This window comes from Xyrauchen texanus, chromosome 15, assembly GCF_025860055.1.
Source record: "Xyrauchen texanus isolate HMW12.3.18 chromosome 15, RBS_HiC_50CHRs, whole genome shotgun sequence".
Classification (NCBI taxonomy): Eukaryota; Metazoa; Chordata; class Actinopteri; order Cypriniformes; family Catostomidae; genus Xyrauchen; species Xyrauchen texanus.
This window is the reverse complement of record NC_068290.1, coordinates 33,484,212-33,499,368: the sequence shown is the minus strand read 5'-3', so window position 1 is coordinate 33,499,368 and position 15,157 is coordinate 33,484,212. Positions and strand designations below refer to the sequence as shown.

At 42.0% G+C, this 15,157-nt stretch overlaps 1 protein-coding gene across 1 annotated transcript in view; it reads left to right on the top strand.

The window, feature by feature from the left end:
• Positions 1-15,157, top strand: part of adcy2a (adenylate cyclase 2a) — a 241,299-nt gene that overhangs the window by 207,628 nt on the left and 18,514 nt on the right. Inside the window, exons 17-19 of the mRNA XM_052143767.1 lie at positions 2,339-2,458; positions 10,703-10,887; positions 13,119-13,203. Of these exons, the coding sequence (XP_051999727.1) occupies positions 2,339-2,458; positions 10,703-10,887; positions 13,119-13,203 (390 nt within the window). The remainder of the gene's footprint in view (positions 1-2,338; positions 2,459-10,702; positions 10,888-13,118; positions 13,204-15,157) is intronic.

Genomic DNA, 15,157 nt, shown 5'->3' with positions numbered 1-15,157 from the left:
AAACGAACTGACTTCAGGATGACAGGTGACACTGCCAAGAAACCTGCTGCATAAGCCTAGGGACCTGAACCTTGCTACTGTCTACACCATCAGCCATGGCACAAACAACCAGGGATGCCACCACGGCCTTCCAGCCTTGGGTGATAGATGGGTGTCTGATCTTCCTGCACCTTTGACGTCACTCGCTGTTGTCTATAGGACAACAACGTTTGAAAGAATATGTAGCACCTGGACCAATCAGACACACAATTATTCATTATTTAATGCCAACAGATGTCTCAAAACTGTAACAAGCAAATGTCCAAGTAGGCCCAAGCCCACTCTGTTATGTCTTCTCCCCCACTGATCATTATCAAGCCTTTACTCTGTCTTTACAAGGTCCAGCAACTAGTGGACATCAGTGACATTCCAAGTGGTGGAGGTTAGCTGCATGCCAGAGCACTCCTTTCCCCCATAGGAAATGGACATAAATCCCAGGACACAGACTTTTCTTCATTCATTTATAGAAAAACTATAAATTCATATGTATATCCCCAGGACATTGTGTATATGATTTATTACTGTCTTGTAAAGTGTCTTTTTGTACTGTATAATGTTTTATTCATGCCTTATGACAGGACTACCAGCTAATTATTTAGTATCATGTTTCCTACCAAATGAATCCTTGTGTGCAATCCTGCATAATAATTTGTATATATATATATATATATAATTCTGACAGCATGCATTGTATGCTTGCTATATTAATCATAGGATAAAGGGGCTTAAACTAGCCCCAATCATGCAAATGAGTCAGCTTCTAAACAAAGGAACATTTCCTGCTTGGAAATTGCACCTTTCTCATTGGTCAAGCCAGACACGAGAGGAGAGACCTCCAGCAGAAGTTAAAAGTCCCGTCCCACTTCTTACCCTCTCTCTTTCTCCTGACCCTCTGCGGCTGGTCGTGCCGACCTTGAGGTTGCAGGCCTCAACACCTCAAGCCATGTGCAACTACCTCGACCATACAGTCAATGAACACCACAGTTCATCCTAATTTCTTCATACAACACAGAAAAAATGTATTGAAACTTGAACACCATCGACTCAAGGAACCATCAAGACATTCTCCTGCGACTGTATCCGGGCTCTCTCAACAGCCAAGGCAATTGCAAGTAGCTAACTGAACCTATGTTTAGTATAAGAGGTTAACCCATTTTTAACAAAAGAACTTGATGGTCCTCCCAAATGGTCAAATTATACTTTTCATAACTGTATTTCCCCTATTCTGTTCCAGTTTCATTTTATTTTCACTTTTCCCTTTCCCATGTATGAATGTTTCATGTGTATGTTTTTGTTTAGATTAGTTATATGTTCGAATTCAGCTACAGCAAGTTGATTCTATTAACCAAACTAAATGTTCATAATTAATTATAACGAGTTATGATTAATTATTCATGTTTCCCTTTTAAAGGTATTTTGGCTGTGGTATATTTTGATAAATAATCATATCCGTTTCTAAAATATTTAGCTTCAAAGCTATTCCTATATGTGTAATATTATTGTCAATAAGCCATGAGAATAATATTACTCCAATATGAGAATTAATCATAATTCTCTTATTAAAGCTAATTCCCTACAGTTGAAATTGTGAGCTGATACAACGAGACATTGTGTTCCGATTGTAATGGTGGAGAATTTTATTCAGACAAATAATCGAGTTATTTGTCATTTATAAAAATTATAACGGTTGTCAAATGCGACTGATTCCATTATAAATTTCTTTACATAGTAATGTAGAAATAGGACCGTTTAATTTAATTCCTAGCTCACACATACTGTTTCCCTTACAAATAATGATAATGTACACAAAACTTTAACCCGTGCAGTGGACATTTATCATACCAAATTCACTACATATATTGGTGTGAGAATCTGGGCACTTTAATTGATTACTGTGTATTTGTGCAACGTGGAACGCGCTGACGTTCATATGCATTGATGAAACTGTTTTCATTAGTGCTGACCCAGAACACAAATCATTGGTGTTGGTTGCTATGTTGACGAAAGTTCATGGAAGTCCTTAAGAGACTCTTCCGGGGCAACTAACCGCACATGCGCAACCTGTTAACGCAACCTGTTAACGCTGTGCCTGTGCATGTGCATATGCGTGTGTGTGTGTGCATGTGTTTGCTTAAACAGTGAAATAACTCTGGCTACATCTATGAATTCAGGGGCTAAAGACTCAGGTCAGAGTCCAAACTTGGGTACCCCAACTCTAGTGCATTAACTAATGTTAACGTATGGAACCTTATTGTAAAGTGTTACTACCAAAGCTTTTTTTTTTCATTCTCTTTTTCAGTTCTTTGTAGAAGACAACCTAACATCCACAGTTGCCATTTATAATAAATCAAATGAGACACTTCTTCTCCCTGATGGACAATCCATATCTTACCTGGACAAAAACACCTACTACCTTCCTGTGAGTTAATTAATTTTACGTGTCCTCATTGTCATTTTTTATCAAATCAAACATCTGGTTATTGGTAAAATTCAGATTTTCATCTGTTTAGCTCATAATAACACCTGGGGACATTTGAAGTTTTTCTGTTTTTTACTCTTTTTGCTAAATATTTAGATATTCTCTACTGATATTTTCTCCATTTCTTTTCAAGGTCGTCTTTCATACTTAATCTATTGATTAGCATGGTTGATGCTATTGTAGTATTATGGTCACATTTTCAATACAGTATTTTTTTTTCATTTAGGAATTTAGTTACACCATGTTAAAATATTTTCTGATACAGAACATTATGCCTCTTTTCTTAACTTTAAAAAAACAAAAACAAAAGCAATGTTGACCAGTTTAGAACATTTACCACTGTTTCCACTGTTACTAATATGCAAATCAGTATAATATTTAAGTGCAGTTTACTTGATTAAAAATAGGAAGTCTTTTAGGGACTTCAAATTTGCCAAGAGGAATTAATTTCTTAGCTTTGAAGAAGACTTAATATTGCAGAGACAGAAGTCAAATTCTTCCAGACATTTAGGCTTGGGCAAATGTTATCACAGTGTAGTTGTGTCATGGTTCTGATAAGCCTGCAGGTTTGTTTTGAGTTGTATAATTTTCGCTCCCTCTTTTTTCACAGGTGCGCTCGAGTGGCATGATCGGTGTTTCCATGGGAATGTTCATTGTTCTCAGGGCGCCGCCGATCATGCCAATGATTGCTTGTCGAGCAACACCTGTTCCAGCCTGATTGCACTTCCTACATATGCCTTCATGATTCTCTGTTTCTTTGCCAGATTATAATGCTAAATTGAATACTAAGTTTGCTCTCTTTGTTTAGCTGGTCCTGTCTTGTCACTATGTTGGTTTGCCCAAGTTGTTTGGGTTATGGTTTGCCTTAAAGTCTTCACTGAGTTCAACCTGGCAATCCATAAAGGAATTCCACTCTATGCCCTCATGCTGGGGATCTACACTTCTATTGTAGCTAGCATTGTCCGCTGGACATCTCTCTCATCGCCAAGCTTCTATAAAGGATTCGGCCAGGCTCCTCCTGACTTCCATGATACATGATACAGAATAATCTGGCCAAATCATGGACCCAGCGGAGCATTACACTCTTTGCGCCACACTTTCTCAACAGGGTGTTCTGCTAGGATGTCAGCAAGACCAGATCGCTGCTGCTAACCGGACTTTAGAGGCGATTTCCTCATGTCTTGCCGATCTCACCTCCTACGAGCAACAGCTCCGGCCAACTCCGACACCTGAATCCCCGTGGGATGTTTCCTCACCAGCCCCCGCAAAGCCTGTGTATTCTGGAAGTTTTGAAGCCCACATTCCATATCCAACCCCGTATTCAGGTGAGGCTGAATCCTGCAGTGCATTCATCTCAGTTTTCCCTGTTTTTGTACATTGCAACCCTCCACGTTTGCCTTGTACACCATGAAGGTGGCTTGTGTCATTACACTCCTCACCGGTAGTACTGGTAAATGGGGCACTGCTATGTGGAACAACCGACATCCCTGCTGCGCTTCAAATCAGACATTTATTTTGGAGCTCAGGCAAGTGTTTGATCGCTAGGCTCAAGGAAGGGAGGCAGTGAGGATTTTGTCTGGACACTCCCAAGGAGATTGACGTGTTGCAGATTACATGATCAAGTTTTGCATTCTTGCTGCTTCTTGCAAATGGAATGATCATGCTATGAGAGATCTTGGATGAGATTTATTCATTGGATTTACCTCCATGCTTCAACGATTTGGTGTATTTGGCTATTTGAGTCGATCAGCACCTCGCTTTATGTCACCATCACTGCCAACGACGCTATCCACCTGTTATGGCGGTAGATCATCCTGCCTGCTCTGCCTCGCCAGCCTATTTGGCTGAACCTCGACCTGATAATGAACCCATGCAAATCAAATCTCACCCAGGAACACATGTCTCAAATCTCACGTAGGCAGAAACAGCGGTGCCTTATTAATGTAATGTGTCTGTTTTGTGCTGCCCCGGGTCACCTTACTACTTTGGATTAGTCAACGCCCCCACCGTCTTCCAGGGGCTCGTGAATGATGTGCTTCGAGACATGGTCAATCGGTTCATGTTTGTTTATCTAGATGATATTCTGATCTTCTCCCAGAATATCCAGGACCATGTCCAGCACGTCAGGCTTGTGCTCCAGCCACTGTTAGAGAATCTGCATTTCGTCAAGGCAGAGAAGTGTGCTTTTCATGCACGGTCGGTTCCGTTTCTAAGGTTCATAATTTCATTCATAGGAGTGTGCTTGAACCTGATTAAGGTAAATGCTGTTTCCGAATGGCCAACCCCAGATTCTCGCAAGGCCTTGCAGAGGTTTCTGGGGTTCGCTTATTTTTATCGGAGGTTCATTAGGAATTACAGTCAGCTCGTCGCACCTTTGACGGATCTCACCTCCTCACACACTGATTTTTGTTGGTCCCCAGTAGTTGAGAACACTTTTTCAAATGAAAGTAGCAGTTTTCTACTGCACCTGTTTTAATTACTCACGATCCCGCAAATCAGTTCGTGGTGGAGGTGGATGCATCCAAGGTTGGTGTCGGAGCAGTCCTGTCCCAGCACTCTCCCTCAGATGGAAAGATGCATCCATGTGCTTTTTTTTTGCATCGCTTAACCCCAGCTGAACGAACTTACGACGTTTTTAGAATTATTGACTGTCCGCTTGGGTGAGTGGTGACACTGGTTAGAGGGTTCGGAGGTACCTTTCATGTTCTGGACAGATCATAGGAACCTAGAATATATTCATAGTGCCAAATGTCTCAACTCTAGGCAGGCCCGCTGGGCCTTAATTTTGTGCTGTTGTTATGCCAAGGCTCTAAAAACATCAAGCCCAACTCTCTCTCTCTCGATGTTTTGAGGTCGAGACCTCCACTGTCCCACTGCATACCATTCTACCCTGCACTCACATGGTTTGCATGGTATCATGGTAGCACAGCTCTACGCAACACCGCATCTCCTGTTCTAGACGCATGTCCTACAGTGGGGTCACTCATCTAATGTCGCTTGTCATCCTGGAGCGACTTGTACACAGATGCTCATTAGACAATTATTCTTGTGCCCATCACTAGTGCAGGACCAACGTCGCTTTGTTGCAGCTTTCCCCATTTGTGCGACTAATAAAATGTCTTGTGAACCCCCAGCTGGGCTTCTCCAACCATTGCCATATTATTATTCATATCAATGGCTGAGGTAAATATTTCACTGAGGGAGTGGTAGAAAAAGACTCTCTCTGTTTCATATATCTAGCCAGTTGTTTTCCTGCCTTGTCCCCCGTCTTGCCCTGAATAGCCAAAACTCCACCTTCTGTGACAAAATAGTATTATATCTGTTTCAATCAAGGCCATTAGACGACATTTGGCACTTCAGCTCTGCCTCGGTACTTATAAAATTCTCTTCCAATTCCACAAATTCTTGTGCTTTGGATTTTTTGGTGAATGAGGCATACTGTATGATCCGGCCCCTAAGAACCGTCATAAGTGCCTCCCAAGCCACGACAACAGAGGATACTGAGGACCAGTTGGTCTCCATATAAACATTGACTTCAGCCCTTAACATTTGATTTTGAAAAAGGATACATTATAGCGACAACTATATAATTTACTTTTCTCCATATGTGGCAACACCTCTAAACACACCAGGGCATGATCAGAATTTAAAATTATTCAATTTAGCAATCAAAAACAGAAAAAATTAGGGAGCTTGCAACATCCCTTCAAGATCTATAAAAAACCTTGATCATTAACGTTAGGTGCGGTGTGTAAAATATTAACCAAAATAAGACTTTGCCCCTGAATTCCAGCTAAAACAATAATGACTAATTATTGTTAAGAATAACCAGGGCAGACAGGCAGTCCGGGGAGCAACGAGGGGCAGACAGGCAGTCCACGGGGGGCACGAGGGACACGGAGATAGACCAAGGAGGGCGAGAGGGCAGATAAGCAGTCTCTGGGGGTGTGTGCTGGGAACCAGGTCGGGTGGCCTGGGGAGCTTCCACCGGGTAGGGGCGGGTTTAGGTGGACTGAGAGATGGCCGCAGAGCAGGGGCCGGTTCAGGGCACCTGGGAGGTGGCCACAGGACAGAGGCCGGTTTAGATGGCCCGGGAGCTGGCCACTTGGCAAGGACAGGGACCGGGTCAGGGGGCCTGGGAGGAGGCCACTGGACAGGGACTGGGTCAGGGGGCCTGGGAAGAGGCCACAGTACTGGGACCGGGTCAGGGGCCCTGGGAGAAGGCCACACTAAGGGGACAGGTTTAAGTGGCCCGGGAGCTGGCCACAAGGCAAGGGCCGGTTCAGGGAACCTGGGAGGTGGCCACAGGACAGGGACAGGTCTAGGAGGCCTGGGAGGCAGCCTCAGGACAGGGACAGGTCCCGGAAGCGGAGCTGAGAGGGGCTCTGGAGACGGAGCTGAGGGGGGCTCTGGAGGCTCAGGAGGCGGAGCTGAGGGGGGCTCTGGAGGCTCAGCCGTAGGAGGCTCAGGAGACGGAGCTGAGGAAAGCTCAGGAGACGGAGCAGAGGAAGGCCTAGGAGGTGGAGCCGAGGATGGCTCAGGAGGTGGAGCCGAGGGCAGTGGCACCGTAGGCAGTTCTAGAGGCGGAGGCCTGGAAGGCTCCGGGGACGGAACCGAGGAAGGCTCAGGGGACAGAGCCGAGGAAGGCTCAGGGGACGGAGCCAAGGAAGGCTCATGGGACGGAGCCAAGGAAGGCTCAGGAGACGGAGCCGCAGGAGGCTCTGGAGGCGGAGCTGCAGGAAGCTCTGGAGGAGGAGCCGTAGAAGGCTCGAGAGGTGGAGCCCTAGGAGGCTCTGGAGGCGGAGCCGTAGGAGGCTCAGGAGGCAGAGCTGTAGGAGGCTCAGGAGGCAGAGCCGTTGATGGTTCGAGAGACTTGAGGGGTGGAGCCCTGGGAGGCTCGAGAGGCTTGAGGGGCGGAGCCCTAGAAGGCTTGAGGGGCGGAGCCCTGGAAGGCTCGAGGGGCTTAAGGGGCGGAGCCCTGGAAGGCTCCAGAGGCGAAGCCCTGGAAGGCTCGAGAGGCTTGAGGGGCGGAGCCCTGGTAGGCTCGACAGGCTTGAGAGGCGGAGCCCTGGAAGGCTCGAGAGGCTTGAGTGGCGGAGCCCTGGAAGGCTCGAGAGGCTTGAGAGGCGGAGCTCTGGAAATCTCGGGAGGCGGAGCTCTGGAAGGCTCAGGAAGCTCGGAAGGCGGGGCTCTGGAAAGCCCGGAAGGCAGAGCTCTGGAAAGCTTGGGAGGTGGAGCTCTGGAAAGCTCGGGAGGCGGAGCTCTGGAAAGCTCAGGAAGCTCGGAAGGCGGGGCTCTGGAAAGCCCGGAAGGCGGCGCTCTGGAATGGCTCAGGGATGGTCGAGGCTACAGGCGCTGGCTCACTGACGTTTGAGGCTATCGGCTCTGGCTCACTGACATCTGAGGCTACTGGCGCTGGCTCGGGGACGGTCGAGGGCTCAGGTTCGCTCACCGTGGGTGACGAGGACTCAGGCTCGCTCACAGTGACATGCGTGGGCTCTAGCTCGCTCACCGTGACATGCGTGGGCTCTAGCTCGCAGACCGGGGCAGGCGCGGGCCGGGAGGCGGAAGCCCGTCTTCTCTCCCTCCTCCGGGCAGACGAAGTGGGCCGCACTGGCTCATGGAAGGCGACTGGCGACACTGGAACGCTGTTCCTGGTCGGCGTGACTTCAGGCTCACTGGCCGGGGCAGGCGTGAACGGAGAGCCACACAACAGCAAGGTTAACTCCAGGAAGTCGCGGAGAGTCCAGCCGCGTGATGCCGGCGGCAGCCGCTCCTTCAGCCAGCCACTCAGGTTTTCCCTGAAAAAGACCACCAGGGAGGAGTCTGAGAAGTCCGCAACAGCCGCCAGTTTAAGGAAGTCGCGGACGTGGGCCTCAATAGGACGGTCCTCTTGCCTCAGGCAGAGCAGGTGGTATCTGGCGCATAATACTGCTGGATCCATGGTGCGGTCTTTCGTTCTGTAACGATTGAGGACAGAGGCTGACAAAGGTTGAGGATCCAAGTGCAGTTATCTTTATTTAAACGAATGGAAACAAACAGAGATGAACAAACAAAACTACCACGATGGGCAAAAATGAAAACAAAACACGAAAACACTGGAACTGGGAACACAGGCATGGGAACGAACATCACCTACATACAACCACGTTCACAAACAATCAACGAAAGACAGGGACTGAACCAAAAACCAGGGTATATATACATGAACATAGAACTAAGGGGCCAATGAACAAACAGAACACCAAACAAGATAACAAGATGACAAAACAGAAGCAAATGGCAAACTTAACGAGGGCAGGTGAAAACAATGAACAGTGAACACGAGGGCTGACAGGAAGACTATGGAGGTACAAGGGTGACAAAAGTGAAAACTAAGGAATAACAAAAGTGACAAAATTACAAACAAAGGGCAACAGTGAGACAAGACAGGGTAACCGTTACACCCACGCATGACAGCACCAACTAGCGTCCACCCCTCTAAACTCAAATAGTCCATGTACGCCTATGAGAACCCCTGCAACAGCTTCCAGATTAGTCCGGTGTTTATATACAAATTCTATACAAATTTTGTGAGACAGAATTACACATCAAAAGATAATCTATAAAATAAACTCCAGCCAATAGGTGGAATAAACACAAAGAGCATGTATATTCATCCATGAAAAACTGTCGCGAAGGTTTGTTACTCCACAAAACAAACTCCAGGTGCTAGGCAGAACCAGCACAAAAGAAAAAAACAAGGCGTTCAGTTTCCCCGCACAGTCCAATGAATGTTCAGTGAGCCGGCCCACTCGGCTGCAGCATGAGTGCAACAAATGACCTAATCACTGCAATGTCTTGCAAGAAATTCTCCACAAAACAAACTCCAGCCAATAGGATATTGGATAGGATACAAAGAGCATGCAGATTCATCCACAAAAATGTCCCGAAGGAGTATTACTCCACAAAACAAACTCCAGCCGCTAGGTGGATCAAGCACAAATAGAAGAGGCACTCAGTTTCCTTGAACAGTCAAGTGAATGTTCAGTGAGCCAGTCCACTCGGCTGCAACGTGAGTACCACAATATAACTTACTCCAATGACTTTATGAAGGACATCACTTGCTGTGGGCATGTGAATGTTTTACGGACATCCTTATCATCTATTCTCAATTTGGCCAGGAATGTCAGTGCAAAAGCAAACTTCAGTTGATGTAAAAGTTTCTTGAATTCCTTGAATTGATCACATTTCTTACTTGTCGAATTTGCAAAGTCTTGGAACAAGAAAATGCTGTAGATTTCTAAGAAAACCTTCCTTTACTCCTCGCCTTCCGTAACACAAGATCTTTATCGAGTGATCTTAGAAATTTGTCCAGAATTGATCGGGGCCTACCTCCCTCCGTGACACGCAGAGAAGGAATTCTGTGAGCTCACTCGATTTTCAGCTTATTGCCTGTTATTTCAAGCAGACTCAAGAGTCTTTTCCTAATTTTACATTAGGAAATTCCAACAGGAATTCCAACAACACGGACGTTATTCTGCTGACTACAGTTCTCCACGTCCTCCAACTTCTCCCAGACACACTCCAATTCCACCTTTCGTCGCTAGCGGATTAGCAAATAATTCCCTCTCTGATGACTCCAGATAATCGATTTAATTATCGACATCCTCCAATCTTATTACCACCTCAGAGAATTTCATCTCCATAGCTTTGATTGATCGACATATCACAGCTAGATCCTCCCAAGTCCGCAATGACCTTCATCAGCATTGCCGACATGTTCATCATCTCTCGCCGCAATTCCCTCATTTCTCTGACCAAATCGACTCCCTGACTCAGGGCCTGTTTGGGGTTGTCAGCATGAGCATGTAAGTGTCTTTTAATGTCTCCGGAGTGTTTCGACTCTCACCCATGTATGTTATTAAAAGTGCATAGCTAGCCGTTCACACATCCGATTCTAGCATGGCATCACCGAATCCAGTGATCATCACTTTTTTGTATTACAGGCAAATCTCATTTGCAAGAAGACACTTAGGAGTTTGTTGTCCAAAAGTCTGAATAGATTAACGTAATAATGAAAACTCACAATAGAAACTCAAGTAAACTAAAATATGCTTACATACATAAATGCTTACATTTTTATATTATCAAGATATTTACGGAATGAACATATTTATGACTCTTGTGTTTCTCTGCTGTTAGTATTTTATCTACAGTTGCATCCTGGGCCTCATGTCTTGCTCAGTGTTCCTGAGGATCAACTATGAGCTGAAGATGCTCATCATGCTAACAGCAGTTGTGCTCTACAACGTCATTATACTTGAAACGCATGCATCACTGCTGGATGAGTACAGCAAATTCCTCTACAAAACAGAAATCCTGGATAGGTGAGAACCTGTTATATAGTGTTATAAATGTTTGATTTAATAGGAAATCATATGAGTTGGCTCGTTCAAAAGCGTAATTTTACTCCCCTAGAGAGTAAAATAAACAAACAATTTTATTAAAATTTTTCATAAGTTTAACCTCTTACCTAAACCTAACCATAAAGTCTAACTGCCTATCCAAACCCTAAACCTAACCATGATTTTAATATTAAAGTAACGTTTGTGTTGAATGGAAAAAAGCAAACATCCGGGAAGCATATTACAGGTTATTGACATACAGTACATTTGTATTGCATAAGTAAAAATGTAATAATTAACAGAATTTTTTATCTTAAAATAAATTGTTGGATTGGAGTTTAGCTTAAATGTGATGCCTGTATTGAATCTGTTTGTTGACTGATTGGTCTGTGTTGGAATAAAATCTGTACATTTACGTATGAGCCAAGTCGAACAATATCTTACAATATCGCCATCTCATACAAGTTATTACAAGTTGTCATGAGACTATGTTGGTTTAGACATTAGATAACAGTCCCTATGAACCTCTTGCATGTTATTTCTTTGTTTGAGATATCATTCAATAATGCGCACATAATTGAACAAACATTTTGACTCCAAAATTTACATTCTGTCATCATTTTACATCGTTTGACTTTCTGTCTTCTATTGAACACAAAAGGAGATGTTTTGAAGAATGTTGATGCTGTTCTTTTAGTTTCCATTGATTCCACTGACTTTTATGCACTGAAAAAAAATCCTTTGAATTTACATGATTAAAACATCGGTTCCACATGAATCAATTAAGTTTCAACATATTTTTTCCTCTTAGTTTAGATTATTAATTATTTGTTTGTTTCAGAAAACATAATGTGTTCACATAATTTCAACATAATGGATTAAAGTTATTTTAAATGACCCAATTAAGAAGCCACAAAATTATTTTATGTGTGCCTAACACGATTCATCTCCTCAGTTTAACACAATATCTTCGAGTCACATTACTGATTTATATTGTAATCTTATGCAAGTTAGTTAACTTTTAGCTAGGAATAGCACACATTAGCATGCTAAATGCTAAGTATTATACAGCATGTTGTTTGTTTACTGATACTCAACCTAAGAAAAAGCTCCACTCTTCACCACAAATTGTACAAGAATTGGTTCTAAAACCCAAAATTACAAAATTAAACACTGCTCAAAATACATAAAATAACATTTATTTCAAAATGTTTACTCTCTGAATCAAGTAACATGCAAAGCATAATGGGAACAGCAAATGCCATGCCCAAATCTCCTTGCCTATGTTGTCTATGTAAACCTACTTGATTAGTTCACTTTCACCCTACATAATGTAATCTAGTAGAGCACATATTATTTAGAATTTATCGACAGCAAAGAAAACGCAGAAAAATATTATTGTTGATCATAAATAATATGATTTAGTAAATTGGACAACCTGTGTTTTTCCCCTCTTTTTCAGTGTCATTTTGGTTCTCAACAGCCCCAGTTCCCATTCACTTTTAATATATGATATGCAGCTTTGGAGCTGAAATTGTAAGGATATAGATATTCTTAAAAATGTACTTTAAATCTTCTACAGAAAAGAGGAAGTCATAATTTGAAATAAGATTTCATTTTTTGGTGAACTATCCCTTTAAATTCAACAAGGAAAGGCTCTATGCATGAAAGATTATGTCCGCAGTATTTTTCTCTGTTTTCTTGTTTAAGGAAACATCTCCAAAATCTTAGTCCCTGAACTTGTAGCTTTTGCATTATTGATCTTGAAGCTGAATACTCTCACAGCTAACTGTGCTCAGCAAAGTGACTTTCACAAATTCAGCTCCTGTTTCCTTCGCTGTTCATTCTATTTTTCTCTTCCCAAGACATAATATAAATAAAGCAGGCCCATGCAGAGTGAAATGATTAATTTGGATCAGCTGTTTGGCATCTGTCTTTTCCAAAAATCTCCTTAAGCTTCTTTTTAGGTTTTATAAAGTCCAGGATTACCAATTTTTGTCTAGAAATGACAGATGGATGTTGAGAATAAAGTACAGTAAACCAGCACAGGCACTTCCTGTTAATTGACAGCTGGGGTGGACATGGTCTGCAGGTCCATCCTGAGCTACAGACATGATTTGTCATAAAAAACCAGTGATACCGACAAGCCTTCTCTTTCTCTCTCTCTCTCTCTCTCTCTCTCTCTTTATCTCTCTCTTTCTCTCATAAAAAAGGCCAGGAGTTCTGAAAGACTTGAAAACGATGGGTTCTGTGTCTCTCTTCATATTCTTTGTCACGTTGCTTGTTCTAGCTAGACAGGTGAGTCTTCTTTTCAAAAGCCAAATTGAAGTTTTGTGGGTTGGAATTTTAATTAAATTAATTGCAATTCATACAAATAACATCAACATCGAAATTTCATCATTACAACCTACAAGTTTTTTGACAAAATATAAATTATCATAGAATAATGATAATTTATACCTATTTATTTTTTATAGAATATACAGTATAATTTTAATATATATATATTTATATATATATATATATATATATATATATATATATATATATATATATATATATATATATATATATATGCATTATATATATATAATGCTTTTTTCTCAACATTTGTTTTCATATTATATATAAATATTGAATTAGGCCTATACATAAATATAAAATATTTGCACAATCTGTTGCGAATATGTTGTCTAAATGTCTGCAAAGACAAAGTGAAATGCACCACTGTGAAATACACCATGTATGTTTCTACATATAGCAGCATCATCCAGCTTTGCTGTTTTGAGCAACAGCACTCAGATGTGCAGGACAGTTGGGCTAGCCCACATTCACAGATCTATAGGAAGTGCTTTTTCTCAGTAATAACCCACCCCTCAGACGTCTCTTCCCTAATAACCCACCCCAGATGTCTCTCGCCACAATGGGTGTGTAAATCTGAATTTTTAACATTAATATCAAGCATCATTTAAATGTTACAACAATGACTGGTTGATTGTAAATTATACCATTTATTACAAGGCTACTAACTAAATCAATAAATGGAACTGAATTATTGATTTGAGTTGAAATTATTTTATAGGAGTGACTATTTGCACTTGGTGTAAATAGCACCTGCCACAAAGTGTGGCTATTTGCACTTCAATAGTTTGCTGGAAACACAGAAATGAAAGGCAAACAGCAATCTAGTGTTGCTGCAGTGGTATGGGGGGTAACAACAGTGTGGATTTGCTTTTCTCTGTTTGGATGATCCAGGTTCGATTTTGCCTTTTGTCCCACTTTTTCCAATCCTGTTTCCTGTCTCCATACTTGATATTTCCTTTAATACTACTTATAATATTAAATAAAAATGGCTGATTTCCTCACAGTGATTTGGTCAAGTTGAAGGTCGGGAAGTTGAGAGACAGGTTTGATCTGGATAAAATTAACAATGGTTTTACTATAGTAATATTGTAGTATCCATGTTTTTTGGTGGAAGCCATAGTTTTAATGCAATTAGCCATGGTGTTACTACAGTAATATGGTGTTAATATAGTAACCACATTTAATTATGTGGTTACTATGATTTTACAACAAAATAACATGGTGATTCTATGTTTACTGTAGTAAAAACCATGGTAAATTTTTGTAAGGGAAGGTTAGGGTTGGGTTTAAGGGTAAGGTTTGGTGTAGAATCTCTGTAGGACTCTAAATAAACCCAATAAATACACTGCAGTGATGCCCCTTTACTGTATTTTAGTATTTAATTAGGGAAAAAATAGCCTCTGCCTTATTTTATTATGTGAAACTAGAAAGAAGTAACTAGCACAGCTATGGGGGAAATCAGTTGCCTGGGAGAACAGTCAATTACAGCAGTTTTTAGCTGTCATTATGTAAGAGATAACGTACAGTCAGACGGTTGATATTGCAAATTATTACACAGGTCTTTGGAATGTTTGATTCAGATTGGACAATGGCGCCATCTATTGGTCTAATATTTCTGAGAAACAACTGCAAATCCAGGGATTAAAACCTTTCAGACCGGTCATCCGGGTAATGCAAGTCATCTTTCCTATTTCTTGTATTACTCTGCAATCTCCACAAGTAGGCAAATAAAACAATTTCAACTCATTTCAATGTTTCATGTCCATTTACTTATTTATTTATTTGGCAAGTTGTCTTTTTAAAAGCTGGATAATGAGCAGTTCACAAAATAAACACCAACAAACTCTGACGCAAACTAGATTTCTCACATAATAACACAATTTTAAAC